This window comes from Ctenocephalides felis, unplaced genomic scaffold (genome assembly GCF_003426905.1).
Source record: "Ctenocephalides felis isolate EL2017-DRISC unplaced genomic scaffold, ASM342690v1 CF-g0.4_SCAFFOLD_01886, whole genome shotgun sequence".
Classification (NCBI taxonomy): Eukaryota; Metazoa; Arthropoda; class Insecta; order Siphonaptera; family Pulicidae; genus Ctenocephalides; species Ctenocephalides felis.
In genome coordinates, this window is record NW_020538040.1 from 21,242,500 (window position 1) to 21,266,515 (window position 24,016).

Here is a 24,016-nt window from a genome sequence, read left to right on the forward strand (position 1 = left end):
AAACAAGTAAAGACAAGAATTTTTTAACAATAATATTTGAAAGTAGAGGGAAAAAGATGTTTAACCAGCCATTACCTTGATTCTTACAACGTTACTATCAGGAGATAAATGACAATGTTTGAAAATCTATAACAAAAGTATTTTCTCTCGATGCTAGCTTCTTTGTTTGTGAGCACTGTTGTTTAGTTTACGAGACCTTAATATAATTTTTGAGTATACGTTATTTAATAGTTTTATAATATGTATTGTTATTTTTAAGTTGGAGTCTACAGTTTTTTTATATAACCTCTATAAGAGCTTACACGTGGGTGGGGTAAAAAGGACCAACTGAACGTTTTCCCTGGCAAAGGCTAAACAACCAAATATAGTAAATAAAAAAGTAAATTAAGGTAAAAAAAGTAATTTTACAAGAGAAAAATTAAATAAATAGTTATCCCAACTCTGCTGATAAATACTTCTGACAAAATACCAGATCAAGGTTATACACAGTGTTATCTTCGTTAAAAATGTACCCATGAAATCTATATTTTGCATTGGTTGAATAATGTAGCTATTATTTCGTGAAATCCATTCCAAATTATTGAAATGTTAAAGTTTTTAGTTTAGGGTGTACCATTTTAATTTTAGATTTCACATTTCTCGAGCACGCGTTAAGACAGGCAGATGGTAACGATTGTAACACCTGCTTTTCCCAAAGGTAACATTTATTTGAATGGGAACTAAATCAACTTCCGCGGAAACGAATTGTTAAGGATTTTAATATTTATGTTGATTTTCGAATGCAAAAATAATGTTTTATTTTATCACACTTTGCTAAATATTTTATAATTAAAATTGGATATTTCATTTACCAATTTATTTATTAATTGAAGTGTCTATAGGCCGGGAATTCATAGTGGAAATCATATTTCATGATAATTAAATATGATTTCCACGATTTCCACCAATTAGGATTTTTTTGTTTATCAATTTATATAAAAATTGATATAATTGTAGAGCGGGACATCATAGTAAAAAAATGTTTTTCATTATAATTTAAAAAAAAAGATTATCAATTTATAGAATAATTGATATATCTGCAGGCCGGAAAATCATAGTAAAAATAAATATTCCATCATAATTGAATTAGGACCTTTTGATTTATCAATTTATATATTAATTGATATGTCTACAGGCCGAAATACATAGTAAAATTAAATATTTCATTATAAATAAAATAGTATTTTTTAATTATATATTAATTGATATGTCTATAGGTCGGAATTCATAGTAAAAATAAATATTTCATCATAATTTAAATAAAACTTTTCAATTTATCAATTTGAATATCAATTGATATTATCTCTAGGTCGGAGTAACATTTTTTCATGATGAATTTATATATTAATTAATATATCTAAGTAAGCTGATTTATGACAAAAATAAATATTTTATTATAAATATCAATTTATATATTATTAGCTGATATAAATGTAGGCAGGGAATTCATAGTAAAAATAAATATTTCATTTTGATTAAAATAGTATTTTTTAATTTATGAATTCATATATTAACTGATTTATCTCTAGGTAAGGAATTCATAGTAAAAATAAATACTTCATTATAATTGAAATAGGATTTTTTTGTTCATCCTTCTGTAGGCAGGAATTCGTAGTAAAAATAAATATTTCAATATAATTAAACCATTTTTTTTATTTAACAATTTATATATTAACTGATTTCTGTTAGCAGGGAAATCATAGTTAAAATAAATATTTAATTATAATTAAAATATAATTTTTTATTTAACAATTTATATATTGATTTCATAGACATATTATAGACTGATTTCTGTAGGACGGAAATTCATAGTAAAAATAAATATTTAATTATAATTAAAATAGTATTTTTTAATTTATGATTTCATATATTACCTGATTTATCTTAAGGTAAGAAATCTATAGTAAAAATAAATATTTCATCGTAAAAAAATATGATTATTTCTTTATCAAATTATATATTAATTGATATATCTATAGGTGACTATAAATATTTCATTATAATTAAAAAAGTATTTTTTACTTATAAATTCATATAATAATTGATATTCTAGGCTGGGAATAGATAGTAAAAATAAATATTTTATTATAATGAGAATAAAAAAAAAAATTTATATATTAATTGATATATCTGTAGGCAGTAAAAAAAGTAAAAAAAGTAAAAAAAATAATTTAATTAAAATAGGATTTTATGTTTATCAATTTATATATTAATTGATATGTTTATAGGCCAGCAATTAATAGTAAATGAAAAATGCAAATAAAAATTTCATCGTATATAAAATAGGATTTTTTTATTTGTCCATTTTTATATTAATTTATATGTCTGACGGTCGGGAATTCATAGTAAAAAATAAAACTGCCATGTTTCTGAAGTAAAATATTTGTCATATAATTAATACTTGAAGTATATTTTAATTTATCTTCCGCATTTATATGCATTAAAAAAAAAAGAATATTCACATTAACTTAAACAATGTTAAATCATTTGATACATCTTGATTTATAAAAAAAATAATAATGAATTTATGCGCACATTTTATAATATATACATATGATTTTTAATCATAAAATTAATTTTAATATTTTTAGTGTAATATTCAATCTGTTATGAATACGTAGTTTAATGATTTTGCAATATGGTAAAATTGCATGTCATATATGAACGCAATATGCAGAAACAAATAACAAAATTTAGATAATTTTTCCAACAAATTCCTCTAATTCATTTACCACCATAATTCATTTACCACCACCCACCTTTCTTTGTGCCTCAGCGGCGAAACCGGATTTTGCAGCTCTGTTGTTAGCCATAATGATATGAAATGCACAAACGAATATTTATAACTGAATCACTGAAAACGTTATTTTATAGTTATCCTTATTGGATTTTTTTAAAAACTTTTGTTAAACGCGCGTTAACTTTCGATTGAACACAGAATAGTTGTGACCGCGTGTACAGGTCGCGTGCTTTGACAGCAATGCGCGGCAACGACGAGGGATCCTCCAGAGCACGCGATATACCGGACCAGCGGCTCATATAGTGGTGGGGCAGGTACAATGAGAGAACTAGGTTGAAAAATTTCAACCGTTCAATTTAACCGTTCTTTTTTCATAAATATAAACGTTAAACAAATTTGAATTTCAACCAATTCAAATAAATCGTTACAACTTGAAGATTGAACGGAAGTTACTTTACTTTTTCATGTTGCTCAGCCATCTGTACATGTACATGCTTACTTATCTATGATGCGGTACATAAGTTAAGTTTTCTACCTTATGTTTTAACAATTTAATTAATATCAAATTATATTCAATAAAATTCTAATTTATTCAATCTATTTTAACGTAGGGTATGTTATAGAAATCGCAAAAAATTAGCTAGTGGTGTATGGTATCGTAAATTGCTGGAACTTCCCGTACGAAAAATTAAGTTTTTAAAAAAGATTAAGTATGTTTTAAACTTTGAAAAAAATAGATTTTTGAGAAATTTTAAATTTTTGGAAAAAAATTACATTTTTTGGAATAAAATGTTTTTCTTTAGTTTGAAATATTTTGGAAAGTTTGAACTTTTTTTCAAAGCAATCGCACTGCTTTAGCTGCATAGAGACGCAATATAGAAGCGCGCAAGCGCCGCGTCGCCATCTAACGGACAAACGATGTTACGAAACCCATAGAAATGTAAACAAAATTGATACACAGTATTGAAATCTCTATAAAATATCTGATAATTTGATGTGCATATGTCTAATGATCATTTTTGACCTCAAAATGGCGTTTTTGTTTACTTTTTTACTAGTTTTCCAAAACCGCTAGACCTGCCTTCCCAATATCAGTTCTTCTACTTATCAATAGAAGTAAAAGGTTTTTTGAATTATTAAAATCGGACGCTCCGTTCTCCTAAAAACTGAGTTGCCGTTTTTGGCACTTTTTGCCCCGTATCTTCGAAACGGCTATATTTGCCAATGCCAAAAACTAAACAGCTTGTCTCCTTATTATTGGGAATCGAATGTTTTTTGAATAATTGAAATCGGTTGAACCGTTTTCCCGAAATCGTCGACGAAAATTTGTATCTGCACACACACATACATTCATTTTTTCTAAGGTATGCCAAAATGTTCAGAAACCTCTGAAACGTAAAGATATATAAAAAATTTTATTTTCGACTTTTTACAATTACTAAAACTTGCCCTACGGGAAGTTAAAAATGAATTTTTTTGCATATTTTTATGTTTCAAAGGATTTTGAACATTTTGGCATACTTTACAAAAAATTGATGTGTGTGTGTGTGCGAAAACAAATTTCGGGGACACGGATCAATCGATTTGGATGATTCAAAAAAAAACATTAGATCCGCATTGATAGAGTGTTATGCAGTTTAGTTTTTGGCAAAGACAGGTCAAGTCGTTTCGGAGATACGGGGCAAAAAATGACAAAACTGGTATTTTAGATTTTGAGATAACGGAGCGTCCAATTTGAATGGTTTAGAAAACATTTTAGTTGCTTTGACGAAATGAAGAACTGGTTTAATTTTTGGTAAGGCAGGTCCAGCGGTTTTGAAGATCCAATAAAAAAAAAGTGAAAGAAAATGCCATTTGGCGGTCAAAATAATCATTAGACACATGCAAATCAAATCATCAGATATTTTATAGAAATTTTAATAATAAATACAAATTTTGTTTACATTTCTATAGGTTCCGCACCAATGTTCATCTATTAGACTGCAACGCAGCGATTGCTGTGAAAAAAAAAATCAAAAATTTCAAAATGTAAAAAAATCAAATTTTTCAAAAAGTCAAATTTTAGAATTCTCAAAAATCTTTTTTCTTAAAGTTTAAAGATACTTTAAAAAATTAATTTTTGCTTTGGGAAGTTCCAGCAATTTGCCTTAAGACACAATGCCATGCACCAGTGAACCAACTGGCAGATTGAGCATAGTATACTATGCTATAAATTAAAATATAACATTTAATATTTCTCAGTAACGTGTTCCGAATGTATAATTATAATTATATATAATGTTCACAATATATAATTATAATAAATGCACTTAAAATATATTATATATAAAATGGGGTATTCCATGTTGTTTGTAATTTAAGTTAACCTGACATCCTGCAGTAGCAATGTCTATTTTCACTGAAAATATAGATAAAAGATATGTTCCCAATTGAAAATATCCATTTAGGGCACTGCGGTGTGAAACGGAAATGGAAAATCTCTCACACTATTATTTCCTGAATCGAGTTGTAGTTTAACTCAGCTTATGAGCTGAGCCCATTATTTATTGTTTACATATAAATAATTTAATAAAATAGCTAATGATATTTTTATTTATTGAATAATGTTTATTATTGCATATTTGGAAAAAAATTATTTCTTGAAAATAATATTTTATTTGTATGGCAGGCAGGGAAGGCAGGTTTCAGAGATGCAATAAAAAAAGTAAAAAATTGCCATATATCGTTCAAAATCATTAGACCGATCATTTAAAAAAAAAGTTTAAAATCCTCAAAAGAATTCAAAATATAAAACAAAAGTTTTATTTTTTTTCAAAAAAGTTAAATTTTTTCAAAATTCACAGAAATCTATTTTTTTCAGTTAATTTTTTTAAAGCTTTTTTAAACATTTTAATTTTCGGTACGGAAAGTTCCAGCAATTTGCCTTAAGGCACGACGCCATGCACCACTAGTTAATTTATTCTGTTTACACAATTTTATTAATAATAAATGATTTTATTTGTAATAAATAACAAATATGTGTTATTATATTTCATTGAACATCTCTTTCACATAATATATTTCTATAGATAGTGAATAAAATTGCACTCTTTAAAAATTGCAGTATTCAATAACTGATTACAAATTTATACTTTGTTTTTTTATCTCATTATTTTAAATATTAATGCATTTTACCGTTTAATTAATTTATTAACAAATTAAATATTAATTAAATAAACCCTATTATGTAACAGCACTAAGCAAATGATAAATGAAAATTGTAAATCAACTTTTAATCAAACGGAATTATATTGTGAAATATATTGATAAATAATAGTTATTTTCTATTTTACTATAATCGAAACTGCATCTGAAATATTTGAATTTGAATCGGCCGCCCTTTCCTTGATGTTGGTACTGCAACTGCGTATTCAACAGTTGGTATTCGGTTTACAGATTCGCAAGGTTTGCATGCTACTCCTAACCAAAAAACACATTTTTGATAAGTTCGTTAGTGGCTTCTGTCGGATTTTAATTTTTAATTCAATCTTACATTTGCAGGGTCAAATAATTTAACTATTTTTATTTAATACAGATTCTAACGATAATCTTTTATTTTGTAATATGTCTGAAGAAGGAACAACGAGAAGTAAGTGAATTTCATGCAATAACTATCTGGACATTATTATTAAGACATATTCTTACATTACATTGCCTTTTATAACAGGAACTACGAGGTCGCTTGCCAGGCGGCTGAGTACTGATTCAATATCGCCTCCAGCTGCAGGGACTCCTGGCAAAAAAGCGAGGGCTTCAAGAGTTACGGGGTTGCCGTCTATTGCAGAAACTAAACGTAAGATTTGTTTATTCATTCTTGTATAAACAACCATATAGAGACCTTGAAACATGAAAGTACTAACAGCTATCGATTAAACATAATGAACAACTAGTTTATTTACTCTGACATACAGTTTTTCATTATGAACTTCAAATACAATTTTCGTTTTTTTCACATAATTTTCTGTTTGTATATTGTTTTCTTTATTAAATAACATAATTTATAATGAACATAAATAAATGTTTATTGTTTACAATCTAGAGTATATAGTGTTTTCATTAATAATTAACGATTTAGAAGCTACATTTATATTTGTTATATCATATATGAGTACATTTTTAATTTTTTGCAGCGAAAGCAGTTAGCACTCGTAAATCCCGAAGATTAAGTACTGACTTAAATTTAGAAGAACCTGGAAGCAGACCATCAACACCTATATCAACTGAAAGGCGTCGTTCTCGCCGACTAAGTATTGACTTAGATGAACAACGCCCACAATCTGTATCAACTCTCCCAATTGTGGAAGTTATACAAGAAGAGGAAGACATCAATATTTTAGCAATGAAAGATGATATAAATAATAAATCCGGTATGAGTGTTGTTGATCAGTTTGCTGTAACACCTAGTACTTCAGTAACAGATTCTGTGATGAAAGAAACGTTAGAGAATTCTGAAAGTAAGTTAACTTTGGGCAACCAATCGGATGTAAAAGAATCAATTACTGAAAAAGAAGTTGATAAAGAATCTGATGAAGTATTTACAGATCATATAGAGAAAGCAGGTGTTCAAGATGAGGACAAAAAATCTGATGTTGATAAATCTTCTCCTGATAAACCATTATCTTCAAATGATTATATTCCAGAACCTATGGAAGTTGATACAACTGACCAAGATATGATAAAAACAGTTACTAATAAAGATAATCTTGTTGAAGAAGAAACGAATACCCAACAAGTTTCAAATACATCCTATTCTTCTGACAGCTCTAATGTATCTACACGTTCTAAAACCAAATTGAGGATATCCACTAGTGCAGATGATCTAACTAAAGATTCAGTTTCTTCGGATTTGAAAAAAATTGATTTAGATTCATCAGCTAGTTCTGGTAAAGAACTAAACATATCTACACGATCTAGAAGGAGTCTAAATGATTCGCAAATAAAGGAAATCAATAAATTAGCTGATAGTAAACCTTCTGAGGAATGTAATATTTCTACAAGATCTAAATCCAAGTTAAATGCATCTAATGCTTCTCAGAAAGATACAAGTATTAGTACAAAAGATACTGATACAATTAATAGTGAAGGAAGCCCCAATGTAGGAAATATATCGACCAGATCAAAATCTAAATTGAATGTATCTGATTCAAAGAATAAAAGTGCACTTAGTATTTCTGTGAATGAAGAATCTAATGAAATGCAAGTTGTTATGGGTAAGATTCTTTTTTTTTTATTTATCACAAAATAGTCACTTCAATACTTTCCTCTTTTATTACATGGAAATATGCTGATTCAAAAATAAACATTTATATATTTATATATATATATATATATATATATATTATAGTTTATAGAAGGTGAATTCTTTGCTCTAAACCTCAATTGTTTATTTTATTTCATTTCAATGTAGATAAAGGAGATTCTGTAAAAAGTAGTCCAAGAAGTGATTCGAGTGCTACAGAAGATGCTGATAAAACCGCTGAACTAAAAAATGATTTTAATATTTCCACCAGATCAAGATCAAAATTAAATGCATCTACTGTTGCAAATAAAAGTACAATCAATACTGACTCACCAAAGAAAGCGACAAATGATACAGTGATGTCAAATTCTTCAGGTATTACCTGAATTAGTATTTAGAATTTCACTGTTTATGAGAGCATACTTTTATCTATGTATAATTTTAATATTTTAATATTTTAGATAAAAATTCAAACCAGAGTACTGCTGAAGTGATTGTCGATGCTACACAAAAAATAAAAGATGAAGCAGAATATGCCGAATTTGAACGTAGCTTAAACTCTTCTGCAGAAGAAGCTAGGAAAGAAAATATTTCTGGTCATAATTCTAATGATCAAACACCAAAACTAATTATTGATGATTCTTTTGATCCTGATGATAGTTCGGTGATCACCAAAGCACAAGGCAAAGATTTCAAAGGTTTGTTAAATAAATCAGATATTGTAAAAAGGTCTCTTACTGATAACAGTAAAAATGAAACTTCCCAATTATTAGATGGGAAAAACGATTTGAGTTGTAATAAAGAAAATATTGAAATTATAAATAAATCAGATGCAAATGATGTCAGCGTCAAAAGCATTACAACAAGATCTAATAAAAGTCAAATCATAATTGATGTATCAATGAAAAATGAAGAAAATTTGGAAGTTCTTGATAAAGAAACTAATAAATCTGTAAAGGAAGTGATAGAAATATATGAAAAAATTGATAGTGGTGGTCCATTAGAAGTGAAACAAACTTCACTAATTGCTTGTTCAACTCCAAAAATGAAGAAATTAGAAGCTGTTGATTATAAGGAGATAACAAACCAAATTAGTGATAATGAATCACTAAAATCTAGTGTTAAGGATAGCATATCCTACATCGATAATGATGCTCACAAATCTGAAAAAACTGATTTAGAGACTGTTACTACTGAATCTAGTGCAGAAGTTGTTCATGAAGAAGAAACCTCAAGGATGGAATTTGATAATGTTTCTCCAAGTAAGAAATTAGCTGTTGATAACTCTGAAAGTCATGAAAATGAAACTACCGCCAATCCTTTAAATGAAGAGTGTAATCAAACAAATTTAGTGGATAATTTATTAAATCAAGATAATGCCGCTAATTTAGAAAATGTTAACTCTGAAACTCATGAAAATGATACTATCGCCAAATCTGTAAATGAAGAGCGTAATCAAACAAATTTAGTGGATAATTTATCAAAGCAAGGTAATGCCGCTAATTTAGAAAATGTTAATGAGATAAGTACAAAAATTGTAAATGATGAAACTAATATCAACAAGTCCTTAGAGAAACATGAAACAATTTCCGCTCTACCAGAACATGTTGTTAAATCTGATGATGCTTCTTCTATAAATATAATTAGCACTGATTCAAGTAAATGCAGTACCCCAAAGTCTGCTCAAGTACTTCTTATATCAGATGAATCTGATCAAGAAAATGCTGATGAGATGATTTCGAATGAAAAAACTCCTTTGAGGGATGATAATGATGAGCCTGTATTAAAAACACCCATTTCCATACAAAGCTCTATCTTATCTATTAGTTCATCTAAATCTGGCTCAATATCAAAGTCAAAAAATCCAAGTGTTAATACATCTGATATTGACGAAGAACGTAAGTCTCCTGATCTTGTGGAAAAGGGCAAGAATTCTAATGGTGACAACACATCTGACAAAGTCACTTTATTGCTATCTGATGGATCAGATGCAGAATCTGATAATGGAAAAGAGTATTTGAATTTGAACTCCGACTCAGATAGCAGTGGTTTTGTTAATAACGAAGCCAAAGATGTAGGTGAAGATTATCAGTCACATGATTCCATGGATGAAAATGAAAGAGCTGAAATAGAGGAAAATGAAATAGTTGATCGTGGAGAGTCTTTACATTCTTCTGATGAAGAAGATAACGAACCTGATGATTATGAACATGATTCATTCTGTGTAGAAAGCAGGTCAGAGGATGAAGAACTTCTGGAAGGTGCTTCTGATGACTTAGATTCTAGATCCAGCAGTGGTCTGAGTGACTTGTCACAAAGCCAGAAGTCTAAAGAGAAATATAATAAGAAAGAAAAGCAGAAGAAAAGGAAATCATTTGTATTAAATTCTTCTAGTGATGCGGAAGGTAAGAATGAGGAAAATAATGATGGTGAAGCTGACAATAAGATACAGAATGAATGTGGTGAGGTCGATGAATGTATTGATGTCATTTCTGATGATGACAGTGTCGATGAAGAAATTCAATGTAAATATACAGAGGTGCTAAAGAATCTTATTTCTCAACACGGAGAAACTGAAAGCCAAGGTATTTATTTTACCCATATCATGAGTTTTGTTTTTAACATGTTTTTTGATATTTTTTTCTCATTTTATTAAATTGATTTTCTTACACATTTTTTTAGAATCTGCTACTTCTCAAGAAAGTACAGAACAATCTGAAAAGAACTGTGCGGATACTGATGTTGAAGTTACAAAACCAGCAGAATTGGCTGAAATTACAGAACTATCAGAATCGGCTGAAATTACAGAACCATCAAAATCAGCTGAAGTAACAGGACCATCAGAATCGGCTGAAGTTACAGGACTATCGGATTCAGCTGAAGTTACAGGACCGTCGGAATCAGCTGAAGTTACAGGACCATCGGAATCAGCTGAAGTTTCAGGACCATCGGAATCAGCTGAAGTTTCAGGACCATCGGAATCAGCTGAAGTTTCAGGACCATCGGATTCAGCTGAAGTTACAGGACCATCGGATTCAGCTGAAGTTACAGGACCATTGGATTCAGCTGAAGTTAAAAGATCAGAATCAGCTGAAGTTACAGAACCAGCAGAGTCAGTTGAAGATCAACAGTCCAAATCATCTGAAACAGCAGAAACAATTGAAAGTGTATCTCAGGTTATGGTTAAAAATCCTGTACGATCTAATGTTAACAAACCTGCTGATCAAAAGAAATCTAAAAGTAGTAAGTATTTTTGTTTTTTTAAAGTTTCATGTTTTTTGCACCTATTTTTAGTTACCATCCACAATAACATATTATTATTAAATACCATATTCGTTTTATACTTTATATGTTTTGTTGTTGCTTATATAAATTGGTAAATGCATCTATTTAGGTATGGTAGATCCCAACAAAATAGACATATCTAAAATTCAAGCTACTTGTGAGCAAATACTGAGTAAAGAAAATGAGAAGAAACGCATTCGCAGAGAAAGTGATAACCAGACAAAGAAACAAAAGGTTCTTTGAAAATATAATAATGAAATATCTTTCTCTTCTCTAATTACTTTTTCTGTGATATATCTATATATAATTTTCAGAAACCAAGTGACAAGAAATTGAAACGTCTTCCTGAAGCTACTCTGGAAGAACTAAATGAAGAGACTGAATTACATATACCAAACCAGTCCTGTAGTAACCCAAAGAAACAAAAGAGGACAAATGAAAAATCCAGTGAACCTCAAAGTTGTGTACAGAATGAACTGACTGAGAAAATGAAAGTTAAAGCATCCACAAAAGAAATAAAGGTATGGAAAAGATTTAATTAGTTTTAACTATGTGTAGATTAGACGGAGTAAAAACTTGGTTTTGTCATTACTTAGAAAGTATACACAAATGATTAATTAGTTCAATCTCTTGCAATAATAATAAACATAAAAATATATACTCATTGAGAGTACTATTTTAGCAGCTCAGAATATAGAATTCAGTAACAGAAAAATGTTTATTTTGTTATAGCATACGTCATCAAAATATTTGAATCAAATGCAAATGTGTTGAATCCTTGTTTTTCTTTTTAGACTGAAAATAAGAAGAATTCAAAAACTGCTGCCCCTACAATGAAGGATAAAAAGGTAATATGAAAACCACCACCCTTATGTTTTTTTTTTAAATTATTGTAAAATCTTTTTGAATTGTACAACCTTTTTCTATAGTTTTATCTAAATGTTTGGATAACACTTAAATATTGATATGCATAATTCTTTTAATTTTTTTTATTATCTGTTATATTAAAATGATAGTTCTACAATAGTTACAGCAAAACAAACTATTCACAATCAGCAATTTCAAGTTTATTACTATTTTATTCTATGTAGGACTTTTTTTATTATTGTGAATCTGTATCTATATTTTAGGTTAAAGAAAGCAAACACGTTTCCAAGAACATGCTGAATGAAATAAGTAATACCACACTTCATAAAACCAAAAAGAATTCAAAATCTTCTATGAAGACAGATGTTTGTAATGCCACAACGAGTTTCCAAGTTTCACCAGTTAACAACAAAAGGAAACTTAACTCTGACTTGCCTCATGATTGTGGCTTCCAAGTTAAGAAAGTTAATTCTAAAACCATTGAAGCATCTAATGTCGGCTGCACGACAGTCTTTAAAATTGAAAGCTCGAGCACCTACTTAAAGAACATAAATGCCGCTGCGAGTGATTTGGCTAATTTTAAAGAAAATACTTTATTTAAGGGTCAAATCAAAAGACAAAAAAAAGGCTTAATATATTCCTATCGAAATAAGCAATCAGCAATGGCTTCAAGAAGATAATTGTGCTGTTTTGTTGTTGATTGTTTTTTAATTTTTATGATTGTTTTATATATTGTTAATAATTAAGCTTTTAATAAAGCATTTTGATATACATCAGAGAACAAGAATTTTTTTACAATAGATCTTAGTCTATTTTTAGGTATATAAGCTCCATAATGTTACAACAAAATGTTTTATTATTCAAAAATTTTTTTTTGAAGATTTTAATGAATTTTAACATTTCAATATGGTTCTTAATCTAACTACAAATCCTTGAATATTACATTTCTATGAAAAGTGGTTGAATTATAAAATATTAAGTTTGGAATAGTGAGCTGCCCTTTTAAGGCATATAAGCTCATTTTTGTACACTTTAGTTAATACAATTATGGGTATTATAAATTTAAAAGCAATCAATCGGGAATCATTTGGATTGTTTTCTTATTTTTGATATTGTGAAAGTTTAACTATTTCAGAATGTAATCAAGATTTTTCAAAACTCAAATTATTTTAGATATTGACAATGATATATATATATATATATATATATATATATATATATTTTTTTTATAGAGTTTCGAACAAGAATCCAAAAATTGATAAAAAACAAAAAAAGTTTTTTAATAAACTATTTTTTTTATTTATTTACTGTCGACGTTTTGGAACTAGATACGTTCCATCTTCAGGACATCTGTCAAGAAACTTGATCTAAAACAAGATTTAAGCAAACAATATGTTTAAGAAAAGCAGATGGATTTTTTAATTATAGAGAGAGGGAGGGATTTAAAAATATTTTGTAGAGCTTCGAGACAAAGAATCCAGAAAGTAATAAAAAGCAAAAAAGTTTAAAAAAAACATTTATTTATTTACTGTTGACGTTTTGGAACTAGGTATATTTCATCTTCAGGACATGTGTCAAAAAACAGGAATAAAATCAAAATTTTTAGTGAAAAAGTGTTAGTCTATAATCAATCATACAGGTAATTGATTCTGTTTTTCTCGTAACCTTTTTTTAAAACTCTAACTTTGTAACATTTCTAATATTTTGTTATATAATCCACTGATTTATTATCATTATTATTTTGATTATATTGTCATATTTCTGTACATTGTCTTTTCCACATTTCATTCATTTTATATAAAAAAAAATCCACCATCTTCTGCTTGTCTTAAACATATTGTTTGACTAAATCTTATCAAGATCATGTTTCTTGACAGATGTCCTGAAGATGGAAAGTACCTATTTCCGAAACGTCGACAGTAAGTAAATAAAAAAATGGTTTTTGAAAAACTTGTTTTTATTACTTTTTGGATTCTTTGTTCAAAGCTCTGCAATATATATATATATATATATATATATATATATATATATATATACATATATATATATACATATATATATATATATATATATATATATATATATATATACATATATTCAGATTCAGCTGAAATCAGGTATGGTCAGGTGTTAAATTTTTTGAGACACCCGACTTCATTACCTTCTACAATTAGAACTTTATGACTATTTTAATTTTTGATCTTGATTCTCAAAATAGTTTGTAAAAAAATATATAGCAAAATTATAGTTTGCCTTTCAAAAATCAAATAAATATTATGCCTCTAGATCAGAATATCCCATTACTTATATCAGGAACTTCATACAACTTGCCTTAAGGTAAAATGCTGCTTACTTCATGGTGATTTTTCAAAATCTTCAACTTCAGTTTGTTTGGAATATCTATTTAAGTATACTTAAATATATTTATTTTTGTGACAGTTTTTTTTATCAAGTACAAGTGTTAAAAAAAACATTCATCTCTAAATTCTTCAATTACAAATTGTTGATAAGTAGTCAGGTAAGTAACTTTATTCTAAATTAAATTATTTCCAGAAACTAGCAGATGACAATTTTTAGAAACAATTAGTTAAGTATTTAAAATTTTTCCCAATGTTTTTCTATTATATTAAACTTTCAGATAGAAAAACAAATTCAAAAGTGTAAATTGCATGTATTTAACTAAAAACATAATTCAAAATTAACAAGTATAAATAAACATGCTACAGAAGTTTCATAACTGCCCTATAATTTTTTTTATAAAACGCTATTAGATTTATCTATTGAATTTATTTCTTCGCCAGGAGAAATGATATCCTTCTCACAACCTTCTGTTGAAACATCAGCAGCTACTGCTTTATTGTCTATACATGTCTCATTTTTCTTTTCATGTTGTTCGTTACTCTCAATTTGAGGAATTGTAGAACTAGATTCTGGAGTCTCATTGTCAACTTTACAATTGTCTTCGCTATTTAAGTTTAATTTATTTGGGTCTTCTGTGTTTTTCTTTTTTTTATTTCTCTTCTCTTGCTTCTTGTCTGGAGTTTTGTTTGCAGATGTGATGGAACTCAGCTGACCCTGAAGCTCTGCTAAATTCTGTTTAAGTTCCATGCAATTTAAAGCCATTTGGTCCAACTTTTTATCTTCAGATTTTATCTCAACAAGAGGTTCCGCTTCAACTTCAGGAACAATAGGGCGCTCAATTCCTTTAGCTTTCAAAGTAGCTAGATATGCAGATCTTTCAGCCTGAATGAATTTAAATAATGTACATTAAATAAGTTATGAATCATTCTATAATATATGAATGAGTAAAATTATGATTTTGAATTGATTTAATAGCACTATTTAACCATCATTAATAATCACCTGTAGTGTCCGACACAACTTCTGAAGCTGTCTCAATTGACGTTGTGCAAGGCTCAAGTCATTGACCTGTTTCTGCTTTTCTGAAGCCATATTTAAAAGAGCAGTTTGACTGTTTTCCCATCGAAGTTTCCAAGACAGAGTTTCCTTTTCCAGTTTCACAATCTTCTTAGACATCTGGACAAAAAGTAAGTAAAATTTGTTTTAATTTCAAATTTCTTAGATACACTATTTTAATAAAAGAGTTCACTATATAAACTATATTAATAGATCACTATATAAATAAATAAATTTAATAAATAAAAAAATATATATAAAATAAATCTTCACACAAAATCACATTTATAAAAATAATGTATGGCCCAATGACGGTTTGATGATATTCATTATATCAATACTATCATATAATTTATAAAAGTATATAAATTTGCAATACCTTATCCATCTCGGTTTTGAATCCCCCAAACACTTGATTGCTTCTCTGGAGTGAATTTTGAAATTCATCATATTTATCGGTGTACATAGCTATTTGAGCCCTTAGAGCAGTTTCTAGAACCTCCTTTTCTTTAAGTTTACCCTGATATGCTTTTAATTCAATAAGAAGCTGTTGTTTTTCTTGCATGAACAGTTCTTTATCAGCCAAAGCTTCAGTCTGTGCCTTTGCTAGTTTTGCCTCTGCTAATTTATTTTGAAGATCCATTTGCTTTGCCATTTTTTCTACCTAGGAGTAATGGAAAATAATAAGATAATAGTATTTTAAGGGGGTTTTCTAGCGTAGAAATTCAAAAAAATAGTTTTTCTCTTTTTCCAAATTTTCAAAGTATAACAAGGTGTATGAGAAGATTTTTTAAAATTTAATTTTCGAGATACAGCTATTCATGACATCATTCAGACCATGATAATTCTCTTCTGTACCCTTCCTTTTGCAAAACTTTAAATGCGTTTTTCTCAAAACTATCTTTTTCAATATGACGCCCACGATTTCTCGAGTTCTACTAAACCAATTTACTTGAAATTGGAGAATCTTCTTTATAGACTTCTCTCTAGCATATACTAGCCTCATCTCTGAATTTTAATTTTTACTAGTTTTAAAAAAGTTTAACTCCAAGAAGTGTTAAGAAATTGATTCTTTTTTTCAAACAGTCACCATTTTGTCAATAATTTTTTAGTATATAACTAAATTCTAGTATATACCATAGCGACATCATTCTAGATTAATAATATTTAACTTTTCGTAGGGTATGTTATATTAATCGCAAAAAAATCGAAAATAATTTTTTTATGTACCTTTACGTTTCAGAGGTTTCTCAACATTTTAGCATACCTTAGAAAAAATAGATGTATGTGTGTGTGCGGATACAAATTTTTGTCGACGATTTCGGGAACAGCGATCAACCGATTTGAATAATTCAAAAAACATTCGATTTGTATTGATAAGGAGACGTTCTCATTAGTTTTTTGCAAAGACAGGTCTAGTCGTTCCGAAGATACGAGCGAAAAGTGCCAAAAACCGTAACTCGGTTTTTAAGAGAATGGAGCGTCCGATTTTAATAATTCAAAAAACATTTTACTTGTATTGATGAAATGAACAACTGGTGGAATTTTTGTAAAGGCAGGTCTGGCGGTTATGGACTCTCAATAAAAATAAGTTAAAAGATGTCATTTGGCGGTTAAAAATGATTATTGGTACATCAAATTATCAGATATTTTATAGAGATTTTATTAATGCGTACACATTTTGTGTAAACTTTTTTGGGTTCCGTACCAAGATTTTTAATTATGGTACGGGAAGTTCCAGCAATTTGCCTTAAGGCACGATGCCATGCACCTCACTAGTTATTGTTTTTATTTTGGATCACTAGAAGGGTTGCAATTGTGGGCAGGATCATGTGTCAACTTTTTGAAACCCCTCACTTCAAGCACTTCTAAATTTTAAAATTATCAACTTTATTGTTTTAATTCTTCTATGTGCTCTCCTAATGTTGATAAAAAAAACTATAAAAAAGATGATAGTATTAAAAATGATTGCCTTTTTTATAATAATTTAAAAATGACCTAAAATTCATGCCTTTGCATTAGAATACCATCCTAATTTATATCAAATTTCTGGATATTTATTAAAGTATATGGGTATAAAACGTTAAGTGATTTAATAATATGTATTCTTCATATTATAACTAAAAATTTATTATATAAAGCATATTTATACCACTTTACCTTAAATTTATACAACCATTATTCGCAAAATGTAGTTTTTTTTATGATGATTTAAAAATGAACTTAAATTACACTAGAATACCCCTTTAATGAGAAGTGTGTAGAAATTGCTAAAATATTTTCACATGATTTTAACAAATTATAAATAATCAGATAATCTACATTTACAAGATTGTTAGACAATATATGCTCTACCCTGTTCAGTTTGAAACATGAAACAGAATTCAGCATATTATATTTACCTGTTGTTCTCGAACCTCGTATTGTTCAACAATTGTTTGAAACTTTTTAGTCATATCTATATTGTCGTCTCTCAGTTTATTGCTTTTGTCATTATTCTGCTGCATCAAAGTTGTTATTTCTGCCAGAGTCGCCTGGAATTTAGCCTGCGTCTCTTTTCTTCGCTCTTCTTCTTCTCTAATTTTCAGCAGGCTTTCATCCTTAATAGCTTTATTTTGTCTTTGCAGCTCTCTGCACAAACTTTCTAATTTGCTTTTCGTTAAAACAGTCTTGTTGAATTCTACCTGTAACTGTTCCTTTTCTTTCTGCGACACTATGCATTTTTTATCAAGTTGTTTGGCGTTTGTGGTCAATTTCCTATTTTCTTCTTGAATTTCTGCATATTTTTTGCACATGGCTTCAAATTTTTCTTCAGGAGTTTGAAGGTTGTTTAAGCTTTTCAATATTAGATCTAAAGATTTTTCATCCTTTTTGCGTCCTTTGTCGTCACGATTTTTTCTAGTAGTGCCATTGTCTTTGATTACCTCAGTCATAGTAGTCAAAGTATTTACCATGCACTATCTTAAAAAATAGGGTTAATTAAAAAAAAGCTGTAAAAATAAAAGGCCAAATAAGAGAGTGATCGGTCATAAAAATTGTAGATAAAATGATTCTTCCGTGCTATTGCTTTGAATAATTTACTTTAAATTTTAATCATCGTTAATTGTTAACTGTCACTCGGCGTTGAGTGATTTGTTTGTAAATAATGACGTTTCGATTTTGCGCTCCCTCGTAAGAGATGGCAGCACGCGCGCGAATAAAAATAGAGAAAAATCGAAGTGCACAAAAACTAAATAACAAATCGTAGTATAAAAAGTACACTCTACAATTACAAGAATACAATAAAACTAATATAAATAGTTTACATAACTTAATATTCGCAAGTACATTACTTCCACAAATTCACTTTGATATAAATTGTATCTGAACACATGCGCTCCAACACCGGCATTGATTTTCAGTTGCTCCTTATTATTTAAACAATATTAAAGAAATGATTTATTTGTACATACCAAAAAATATCAGCTTTTATTTAATAAATTAACTAAATATGCCAGACACCATATGACGATACGCACTGCGTTTAACAAGACTGGATGAGACCAGTTTATTTTGAGAGTAGTTCTTATTTTAGATTATTTTCAGGAATGTATTTGTATGTAGGTAGACCAGCATTTATAATAGTAAAAGTTAAGAGATTTTACCTAAAACCAATGGAACAGCACTAACTCTTTACAGACTAAACATGTGTTTTTATCAGATATTGATATTTTTTATATTTCCATATTCTACTTGTTTGATGTTAGTGGTTACTAAGAAGTTTCTCAGGACGACCATACTAAGACCATTTGAGGAACGCACAGACTACTCTTTATGAGAATTCTCTTATTGTTGAAAAATCTAGTAAAATATGCAAAGCAACGCAATTTCTTAGAGTTCTGCATGAACTGTTTTTACTAAAATATTTTTTATAATAAATGTTACAAATAAATAAAATAGTCCAATCTTTGTGCAATGTACTTTTTGTATACATTGTTAACTTCCCGAAAGAGAAGTTTTCATCAAAAAATCCGACTAATTTTATGTTTTCTCAACGTTACAAGCCATTCTGAGTCGAATGAGACCAAATTTGGAAAAAGTATATGTGTGTGCGTGTATGTAAACAGATTTTTTGCCGTAAATCGACGTTTTTTCAAAAACGGCCCGACCGATTTAAAAAATTTAAAATCCATTCAATGTATCTCGATGAGGACTAGTGTTTATCAATTGCGCGACGATCAGCCAAGCCGTTTCTTTGTATATATCAGAAAAGTGAAAAAATGTTTGTCCACGTTTTAGCTCGCAATTCTGAATCGATTTTGAAAATTTAAAAACGTTAGAAAGATATTGGCTGGGAAAGATACTGTTTAGTTTTTGGTAAAGATCGGCCGAGCCGTTTTCTAATAATAAAGTGTTTAAATTTTTTTTCGACAATTTTCATGATTATTTTTTTCTACGGTAGATTCCATAGTCTTATAGATCATACTAAAAGATTACGGTCCTATGACAAGTCGTTTAATATTAAAAAATCGTCAAAGTTTGCAAAAATTAGTATCACTTTTTTGGCATTTGTCAAAATTACACCTTTGATCGACGTTTTCTCAAAAACACCTGAACCGATTTCAGAAACTTAAAAGCCATTTGATGTATTTCGATGAAGATTATTGTTTGTCAGTTTTGTGCGACGATCTGCCGAGCCGTTTCTTTGCAATTTAGAGAAAAGTGATAAACTTTTCGTTAACATTTAAGTTCATACTACCGAATCGATTTCAAAAAAAAAAAACTGTTCGAAAGATATTAGTTGGAAATGATACTGTTTACTTTTAGGTGAAAATTTACGGAGCCGTTTTCATGTAATTAACGGTTGAAAAAAAATTCAAGCCGATTTTTATGGAACTTTTTTTTGGCGATAAATATCATTGTCTTATAGAACTTACTGAAATATTACGGCCTTACGACAAGTAGTTTAATTTTAAAAATTCATCAAAATTTGAAAAAGTGAGTAGTTTTCTTGACGTTTGTTAAAATTAAAATTAGACGATTTATTTGTTATGATGATAGAGTACCTAGTCTTAATAAACATACTAAACCATTAAAGTCCTACGAAAACTGGTTCAATTATAAAAATTATTGATTTTTGAAAATGTGCTTTTAGAAAATACTTCGAGTTAACGTGATCGTTCGTTTTCAATTATGTGTATTAAATCCACTCTGATTACTTATAAATTAATTTATTTTTTATTTATTAAGTCGCTTACTTACACATATCGGGAGGTTTATATAACTTGCCCCAAGGCAAAATACCAACACCAACTAGTTTATAGCTGAGATACGACCTGATGAATTTTATTTATTAGTCAGATTATATCAACATTTTAAAAAAACTCCAATTTCAGCTTTTGTAATTATGAAAAATACATTTTGTTAATAAACTTGTGATACAAACTATTGAAGTACATATATTCGTTGTGTTGATATTTTGAGTTGCCATTTTCTCAAAATTTACTTGATAAGATTTGTATTTCCTCATTAAATGTTTACTGCCAATAATTTTCTATGATTATTTTGTTATAATGGGTTTTATTGACAATAGTGCAAAATTTCAATATTTTTTTCTAAATTTTATCTAGAATCTAAATTCTCATCTCTATCGTAATTTGATCTTTGTGTTTCGGTTTGCAAAGCTTGATTCTCAGCGCTCGTGTGGAGAGCCTCGAGTTGCTAAGCAACGAGCTTCGAATTTAATGACACTATTGTTATGTTTAGAATCTCTACTCGACTGTTATGTACCTAGTGCTTCACATCTTACAGATTGATTCTTCATTTTGCTACCTCAACTTCTAATTAAGACTCTGGGATACTGGGTACGGTTGTGCCATCTTTTTTGATCAGCTTTAATTTTGTTAATTTAACAGTTAGCTGTGAAAGAGAAAAATTAAATGGCAATTTGGACATTTGTCAAAAACTGAAATATTGTCCTTAAACGCGATGGATCTGTCATAAAATCAAATCCTACAAGAAAAGGGCGAGTGTCCTAACTGTCCCCACCCTAAGAATAGATGTGACAAGCAGGTTACAAGATATAGATATAAACACCAAAATGGTTTATAAAGATTTTTATTGTCTTAAATATATAAAACAACACTTTAAACAAAGTTTATGAATATGATATAACAATATATATATATATATATATCAAAACATATTTTTTAAAAAAAGTTAACAAGAAATCTTCGTTAAATCTTTTTTTTCTTATATTGAATTTTGTTTTCGCTTTCTCTTTCATTTTTTATCTTATTTACATTAGATTTTTCTTTATCTTCAACCAACTGTACCCAACGAACACTTTTGAAAACGAATCATCGGTATGACTAAGCTAGATTATTTACACAAAAACTAATTGCTGGTAATTAATGATTAATGTTAATTTTATAGCTAAATAACAAAGCGAAATTATTATTCGTTTCACTCATAATATACATATACCATATAGTATATGATATACCATATGTATATCAAATATGCGACGAACACGAGTAAATTCCTAGATAATAATAAATATGTTGAAGTTAAATTAGAAAGTTAATTAATGTAATTTGTCATTTTTAACTTTCCGTGAGGTAAGTTACAATAGTTGCAAAAAATCAAAAATGAATATTTTTGCATGTCTTTACGTTTTAAGACTTTCTGGTATTGGTTTCAAGACTTAAGAAAAAATGAATGTATGCGCGTGTGTGTGGATACAATTTTTTGCCTACGATTTCAAGAGCACGGATCAACCCATTTGAATGACTCAAAAACAATGATGACCAGTCAATTCGTATTGTCGGGGAGACGTGCTGATTAGTTTTTGGCAAAGGCAGGTCCAGCCATTCCGGAGATACGGAACAAAATGCTTAAAAATGGCAGTTTTCGAGAGAACTAAACATCCGATTGGCATGATTCAAAAAAATTTCTGTTTTTTTTTTTAAAAAATAATTTATGTATATCGAAAATAATTCAAATTTTAATTTTAATTCTGGCTGAAATTCTAAAACTTTTTTATATACTTTCAATAAATAATTTTAACTTTATAGTTATATATTTCTTATAAATCAATATTAGACAATGTAACATTATATATAATAATCTATTTGAAAACATTTAATATCCTTCGGACATTTCGATATGCTATGGGAAGTTACAGCAATTTGCCTTAAGACACAATGCCATACACCACTAGTTATAAACTTCCTGTAGGTTAAGCTATTGTAATCGTTCAAAAATTGAAATTGAAAATGTTTACATTTCTTCACGTTTTGAATGTTTCTGAACATTTTGGCATACCTCAGAAAAAACGGATGTGTGTGTGTGTATGTATGTATGGACAACAATTTTTCGTCCACGTTTTCGGGCGCACGGATCAACCGATTTGAATGGTTCAAAAACATTCGATTCCTATTGATAGGGAGATATCCTGATTAGTTTTTGGAAAATATCGGTCCAGCCGTTTTGGAGTTACAAAGCAGAAAATAGAAACCGAGTTTTTGAGGGAACGGAGCATCCTATTTGAATGATCCAAAAAACATTCAATTTGTAACGATGAGGAGAAGTGGTTAGTTTTTGGCAAAGGCAGGTCCAGCCGTTTTGGAGATACGGAGCAAAATGTGCAAGAAATTGCAGTTTTTGAAAGAACTAAGCATTCGATTTGAATGATTCAAAAAAATTTCTGAAAAAAAAATTTTTTTGTATATCGAAAATAATTCAAATTTTAATTTTAATTGTGGCTAAAATTTTAAAGCTCTTTCACATACTTTAAATAAATAATTTTAACTTTGTAATTCAAGCATTTAATATTCCTTGAACATTTCGATATGCTATGAGAAGTTCCATCAATTTGCCTTAAGGCACGATGCCATACACCACTAGTTATTTATATTCCAGTATCTTATGATAAAGTATATGCAATTAATTATAAAGCTGAAAGTGGAATTCTGTCTGAAATTTGAAATATTTTGGAAATTCTGAACTTTTTTTCAAAGCAATCGTACTGCTTTAACTGCATAAATACGAAATATAGAAGCGCGTAAGCGCCGCGTCGCCGTCTAACGCGTAAACATTGGTACGGAACCCATAGGAATGTAAACAAAATTTATATTTATTGTTAAAATCTCTATAAAATATCTGATAATTTGATGTGCATATGTCTAATGTTCATTTTTGCCGCCAAATGGCACTTTTTCTTACTTTTTTGTTAGATCTCCGAAACCGCTAGACCTGCCGTCAATACAAGTAAAATGTTTTTTGAATGATTAAAATCGAACGCTCCGTTCCTTAAAAACTGAGTTACTGTTTTTGGCACTTTTTGCTCCATATCTTCGGAACGGAACGGCTAGACCTGCCTTTGCAAAAAACTAATCAGCACGTCTCGT

General features: G+C 28.9%; 3 protein-coding genes across 4 annotated transcripts in view; 1 reads left to right on the plus strand and 2 right to left on the minus strand.

Moving 5' to 3' along the window:
- The window catches only part of LOC113377039 (myophilin-like), a 143,770-nt gene extending 140,764 nt beyond the window's left edge, over positions 1 to 3,006 (minus strand). Inside the window, exon 1 of the mRNA XM_026617202.1 lies at positions 2,799 to 3,006. Coding sequence (XP_026472987.1) covers positions 2,799 to 2,852 — 54 coding nt within the window. The 5' untranslated portion in view covers positions 2,853 to 3,006. The remainder of the gene's footprint in view (positions 1 to 2,798) is intronic.
- Positions 3,007 to 6,265: 3,259 nt separating this feature from the next.
- Positions 6,266 to 12,983, plus strand: LOC113377036 (protein slender lobes-like). 2 transcript variants are annotated; one of them, XM_026617200.1, is made up of 11 exons: positions 6,266 to 6,407; positions 6,486 to 6,611; positions 6,949 to 8,028; positions 8,226 to 8,432; positions 8,519 to 8,755; positions 8,831 to 10,642; positions 10,740 to 11,300; positions 11,452 to 11,576; positions 11,657 to 11,863; positions 12,137 to 12,190; positions 12,473 to 12,983. In XM_026617200.1, the coding sequence occupies exons 1-11, from the start codon at positions 6,383 to 6,385 to the stop codon at positions 12,887 to 12,889; spliced, it is 4,851 nt and encodes a 1,616-aa protein (XP_026472985.1). In that variant the 5' UTR covers positions 6,266 to 6,382; the 3' UTR covers positions 12,890 to 12,983. The 2 variants fall into 2 exon arrangements, with proteins under 2 accessions (XP_026472985.1, XP_026472984.1); XM_026617199.1 differs by having other exon boundaries at positions 8,519 to 10,642.
- Positions 12,984 to 14,931: 1,948 nt separating this feature from the next.
- Positions 14,932 to 19,150, minus strand: LOC113377038 (alpha-taxilin-like). The gene is made up of 5 exons (XM_026617201.1): positions 19,079 to 19,150; positions 18,029 to 18,587; positions 16,006 to 16,290; positions 15,573 to 15,746; positions 14,932 to 15,452 (listed from the first exon to the last, which is right to left on the minus strand). The coding sequence occupies exons 2-5, from the start codon at positions 18,578 to 18,580 to the stop codon at positions 14,964 to 14,966; spliced, it is 1,500 nt and encodes a 499-aa protein (XP_026472986.1). The 5' UTR covers positions 18,581 to 18,587; positions 19,079 to 19,150; the 3' UTR covers positions 14,932 to 14,963.
- Positions 19,151 to 24,016: the final 4,866 nt, after the last annotated feature.

Excerpts from the sequence above, each read along its gene's own strand:
- LOC113377036 (XM_026617199.1), top strand. The coding sequence starts at position 6,383 with ATGTCTGAAGAAGGAACAACGAGAA. Across the intron at positions 11,301-11,451 it reads TCAAAAGAAATCTAAAAGTA|GTATGGTAGATCCCAACAAA; the intron begins GTAAGTATTTTT and ends GCATCTATTTAG. Across the intron at positions 11,864-12,136 it reads CATCCACAAAAGAAATAAAG|ACTGAAAATAAGAAGAATTC; the intron begins GTATGGAAAAGA and ends TTTTCTTTTTAG.
- LOC113377038 (XM_026617201.1), bottom strand. The coding sequence starts at position 18,580 with ATGGTAAATACTTTGACTACTATGACTGAGGTAATCAAAGACAATGGC. Across the intron at positions 16,291-18,028 it reads ACGAGGTTCGAGAACAACAG|GTAGAAAAAATGGCAAAGCA; the intron begins GTAAATATAATA and ends CATTACTCCTAG. Across the intron at positions 15,453-15,572 it reads AGTTGTGTCGGACACTACAG|GCTGAAAGATCTGCATATCT; the intron begins GTGATTATTAAT and ends AAATTCATTCAG.